General features: G+C 37.8%; 1 protein-coding gene across 2 annotated transcripts in view; it reads right to left on the reverse strand.

Moving 5' to 3' along the window:
- Window positions 1-294: 294 nt before the first annotated feature.
- LOC103269101 (phospholipid scramblase 1) overlaps window positions 295-5,433 on the reverse strand; it is a 21,725-nt gene continuing 16,586 nt past the window's right edge. Inside the window, exons 5-6 of one of the 2 annotated variants that reach the window (XM_021716890.1) lie at window positions 3,699-3,860; window positions 295-738 (exon numbers count right to left, since the gene is read on the reverse strand). In XM_021716890.1, the coding sequence (XP_021572565.1) occupies window positions 703-738; window positions 3,699-3,860 (198 nt within the window). In that variant the 3' untranslated portion in view covers window positions 295-702. Of the gene's footprint in view, window positions 739-3,617; window positions 3,861-5,433 lie in introns of those variants that run through there. The other variant, XM_021716891.1, reaches the window with a different exon arrangement.

Here is a 5,433-nt window from a genome sequence, read left to right on the forward strand (position 1 = left end):
AATTCTGGCTACTTGGAAGGCTGAGGCAGAAGGATCGCCAGAGCCTAGCAGGTTGAGGCTGCAGTGGCCGGGAGCGGCCCTGTACTCCAGTCTGGGCGACAAGAGTGAGACTCCAACTCAAAAAAAACCAGTACTTTATTGTCTTGTCAATAGGAAAATCTTATAGTATATCAGCTTATAGAAGTTAAATATAGTGTAATTTTTGAAGACAAAAAATACACATTTAACTTTTCTTAGATAATACACATATTTATTGTTATTTGAACATAATAGTAATTTATTTTTGAACTTTTTTGAATATGAAGTGTTTGCAAAATTACATGAACTGTTATGCATAAAATAAATTGTAACTAGATTTAATAAGATAAAATATAACATACTAAAATTACTTTAAGAAGGCCTTAATCAATTTTATTAAAATGAAAATAAATCCAGAGATCATAATTCAAAGCAGTTTTTTAATAGGAAGTTTCATGTATAAATGTAGAAACTCCTATGTCCTTTCTCTCAAATGCACAATGAATATTCAAAAATGTATCAAAACCTCTGTACATCAGTAATACAGAAAATAAACTATATAATTTGCAAAGCAAACGTATACAACTAGGGCTACAAACATTACAGCTTAATTCCATAATTGTGGGTTTAGATGGTCCCAATCAACAGGCAGACTTCACATTTTCTGAAGAGAATTTCACTTATCTACTGGTTTCCAGTATTTTCAAAAAACATGAAGTCCTAGAGGAAAACAAAAACGCACAAATGAGTTTTCAATAACAAAAAGGTGATCAATTCTTAGATGCAGAAATGTGAAGGAACTTGAAAAAAACAAAACAGTAACATATCTGTTAAACAAGGGAATTAACTGTAAAAAGTAAGACTAGGAAAAGTCTATAATTATGTAAGGTCTACCTTCAGCTTTCCATTTTAACATTAATTAAATCCTATACTTTTATTCACTTATTGATACCTGGATGAATTTAAGTAATCCTCTGATAATGTCTCTAAATGTCACTTTTTCTCATTCCCTTGGAATCTTCTCCTTTCAATCTTTCTTTCTCAGCTTTTTGTAGTCTTCCTCTAATAATATTAGTTTTCAAATGACTGGAGTTCCATTTACAACTTTAGTTTTATTTTCAGGAGGACAACAGCCATCTTAGAGTAGGAAGCATTTGAATTACAACTTTTTAATTAGAGTTCATAATTTCTCTTCCAAACTTGTCCAATGGGTTTTCCGGCTTGTTTTACCTTAATATTGACTAACTAGACTCTCTCCTCTATGACTTCAGTCAAAACCTATGAATTTTATTCCACTTACATCCATTATTTTCCTTTACGCCTTCAACAGAAATAATTTAGCCCTTCTTGCCAACCACTCACATTGCACTGTGGCAATTTTGTCTTTTCAACTCAGTGCCTTGAATAGTCATCAGCATTTACCTTTCCAAAGTTTGGATTGATTCTGTTTTATTATACCTAGTTTTAAATCAAACAACTAACTAAACCATTTTCAATGACTTAACCAATGGCTACCTACTTGTTAAAGGTACTTCAGAAGTCCATAGTCATTTCCTAAGAATCCCTCTACCACTTCTAGCAACCTTTCCCATCAATCCAAACACCCAGATTGCCTTGTTTCCCCCGAACACACCCCTTCAAATAACCTGCCTTTGGTTTAAATAGTTCTCTCAAGGTTAAGGTTAAACTTTACTTTGCATTTTCTTTTTTTTGAGTTGGAGTCTCACTCCGTCGCCCAGACGGGAGTGCAGTGGCCACTCCCGGCCACCGCAGCCTCGACCCGCTGGGCTCCTGCGATCCTTCCGCCTCAGCCTTCCAAGTGGCTGGAACTATAGGCGCGCGCTACCATGGCCGGCTGATTTTTGATTTATTGTAGAGATGAGGTCTCGCCAAGTTGCCCAGGTGGGTCTCGAACCCGAAGGCTCAGGCAATCCACTCAGCCTCCCAAAGCGCGGGATTACAGGCTGAGCCACCGAGCCCGGCAGACTTTACTTTTCACGTGAAATGAACAACTTACTGAAAACACAAGCATCCTTCATTATATTTAAACTTTGTTATAGAACATACTAAGCTTAGCCGGGCTCGGTGGCTCAGCCTGTAATCCCGCGCTTTGGGAGGCTGAGGTGAGTGGATTGCCTGAGCCCGCGGGTTCGAGACCTGCTGGGCAACTTGATGAGACCTCATCTCAACAATAAATAAAAATTAGCCGGGCGTGGTAGCGCGCGCCTGTAGTTCCAGCTCCTTGGAAGGCTGAGGCGGAAGGATCGCCGGAGCCCAGCAGGTCGAGGCTGCGGTGGCCGGGAGCGGCCACTGCACTCCAGTCTAGGCAACACAGTGAGACTCCAACTCCGAAAAAAAAAAAAAAAAGAAAAGAAAATACTAAGCTTATCCCAAATTAGACATAATAGCGTTAAAAAGTTCCAGCAACCACTCACTCGGCTTCAAACCAATATAACCAATCTTAGTTCATCTATTACTCAAGCTGCGAAGCCCCTCTGCCCTCACTCCTATCATTTAAAAAAAAAAAAAGTGATTCCATACCATTTTACACTAAAATGCTTCAGTATGTTTCTCTAAAAAATATGAACATGGTTTTGTTTCTACATAATAACAATATCATCACATCTAAAAAAATCTTAAAATTCCTTCATATTATCAAATAAACAGTCAACGTTTAAATTTCCCTGATGCTTTGTAAATGTCTTTTGACATTGGTTTGTTTGAATTGGTCCAGGCATAGCTCAGAAATTGTATTAGGGTGATATCTCTTAAGTCTCTGTCTTCTTATTTTACCTTTTCCTCTTTCTTTTCCTTGCTACTTATTTGTTAAAGGAACTGGTTACTTTTTGCTGTATAGTCTCTCTGTTACATTTTTTCTGTTTACATCCTCAAATCAATGTTTAAGATACTCATCAAGTGTTTTCAAACCTTGATTGCACTTTGGAATCACCTGGGAGCTCTAAACTGCATGAAATCTTAGTCTCACCTCTGGAGATTTTGATATAATAGATTTGGATGTAGTGTGAACATGAGGCATTTGAAAGTTATCCAGGTGTTTCTATAGTGCAGCTAAGTTTGAGGACCACTGATCTGTCTTTATAACCCTCAATTTTGACTGCATATTGGAATCACCCAGTGCACTATACATACTTCCGATTCTGAGCTTCTGATTTAGTTGCATTGGGGTATGGCCTGGTGCTTGGGGTTTTTGAAAGCTCTATATGTGGTGTTAATATGAACACAGTTTCGGAATCATTGATTTATTACATTATTTCCTGTAATTTAGTAATTCGACCTAGAGAATTGATTAGATGTACACTCTTATTGCATTTTACATTCATATCAGATAATTTAGAGTCGTGATAAAGTATTCCTGTTTCAATTCAAGATTCAATTTCTTCCTCAAAGCACGACTTCTGATTTCCTTCAATAAAAACTCCAAGACTAAAATATCTCCTTAGTACCTAAAGTCCTTCTCTTGCCACGTGAAAATGCATAGACTCTTTAGGCAGAAAATAGTAACTTGTGAATCCAGAATGTCAGGAACAAATAGAACTTCAGAGCTAGAATTAAATAGGAACCTTTGTTTAAAAATCACACATTTTGAAATATACAGTTTACTGATTCATTTCAGAATGATACTAACCATCTATGACCAAGATTAACAAGAATAGACTTACAATGAGGAAACAGGCACCCATCATCACAGCTTTCATCTTAACATCAAGGTCTAAAGGGAACTGGATCCCAAAGTTATCAGAATCCGTAAACGCCTCTCTTATAAAGCCAGACCAGTGCTTGGAAATCTTGCCAACCACAGCTTGTTCATCAAGAGATTTAATCTAAATTAAAAAAAAAAAAGTCTTAAAGATTTCTGGAAAACTTATAGCAAAAGTACTTTCAAAGAGTACAATGAAACAAATGATGTCTCATATATAACTATTAACATATAACCCTCATTAGATACATATTTATATCTATTTAATATGTTATTTGAATTTATCCAAAACAAAATTTAAGCAGAAAATATGCACATATGAAATGGTTTTTGATGAAGTTTCTAGAAACCATCAGCACTTGCCTCAGGTCAAGACGAGACCAATAAATGTGAGGAGACTAAAAACAGTTGACCCATTTTATTTGGATAGAGATGGATGTGTTCTTTAAAAATCCTGAAATAAATATCTAACACGAAACTGTGATAGCATAGATTATTGTTCATCAAATATTCACTTCATTCTCTTTCCCAATATTTCCTGCTCATTGATAATGAGCCTTGATCATGTGACTTGTTTGTCCAGTGGGTGTTAACAGGTATGCCATTAGCAGTAGTCTTTTTTTTGAATAGGAGTCTCATTCTGTGGCCCAGGCAACCTGCTGGCCTCAGGTGATCCTTCCGCTTCAGCCTTCCAAGTAGCTGGAATTACAGGTGTGCGTCACCACACCCAAATCATTTTTTTATTTATTGTACAGACAAGATATCACCACGTTGTCCAGGCTGATCTTGAACCCCTGGGTTCAGGCAATCCTCTCACTTTAGCCTCCCAAAGTGCTGGGATTACAGGTGTGAGCCACTATGCCTGGCTAGTAGTCATCTTAAATGTGAATAGGTAGTTTGGTCTGGCTCTTGCCAGACCAAATGCCAAGCTGCTAGCTAAGCAAGACCTGGGTAGCTGCTGCGGCTCTAGCCCTAGAATAAATATATCTGAAGCAGACCTAAGGCCAACTTGCAGCCAAAATTAGAGTGTAAGTATATCCACAAAACAAAGCTGACTTGCAGATTCATACACTTGAGCATAAATACTTGGATTAAGCTACTGAGTTTTGGGAATTATGTGTTATACAACACTATTGTGGCAAAATAAACTAATGCAAGTTCTTCTGTACATGTTAGTATTTTATTTGCTAATAGCTATCATCTAAGCATTTGAAGCTAGTAATAAAATTCATGCATTTTATTTTCAAATTTTGAAATATTTATAAAAATGAAAAATGCAGCTGACAAGTTACTAGCCACTGTAAATCCAACACTACATTGATAACGATCTTAACATTTTCCTTTTTTGATTACTATAGCAGGAAATTTAAAAACTCACCAAAATTTATGCAGGAAGAGAAAATGTAAAAATTTTTTTTTTTTGAGTTGGAGTCTCACACTGTCGTCCAGACTGGAGTGCAGTGGCTGCTCCTGGCCACCGCAGCCTCGACATACTGGGCTCCGGCGATCCTTCTGCCTCAGCCTTCTGAGTAGCCGGAATTATAGGCGCGCGCTACCATGCCCAGCTAATTTTTTGATTTTATTGTAGAGATGAGGTCTCGCCTGCCCAGGCGGGTCTCGAACCCGCGGGCTCAGGCAATCCACTCACCTCAGCCTCCCAAAAGCACGGGATTACAGGCTGAGCCACCGAGCCCGGG

The sequence above is a fragment of the Carlito syrichta genome, unplaced genomic scaffold (genome assembly GCF_000164805.1).
Source record: "Carlito syrichta isolate Samal-C Ts95f unplaced genomic scaffold, Tarsius_syrichta-2.0.1 Scaffold309086, whole genome shotgun sequence".
NCBI classification, from domain to species: domain Eukaryota; kingdom Metazoa; phylum Chordata; class Mammalia; order Primates; family Tarsiidae; genus Carlito; species Carlito syrichta.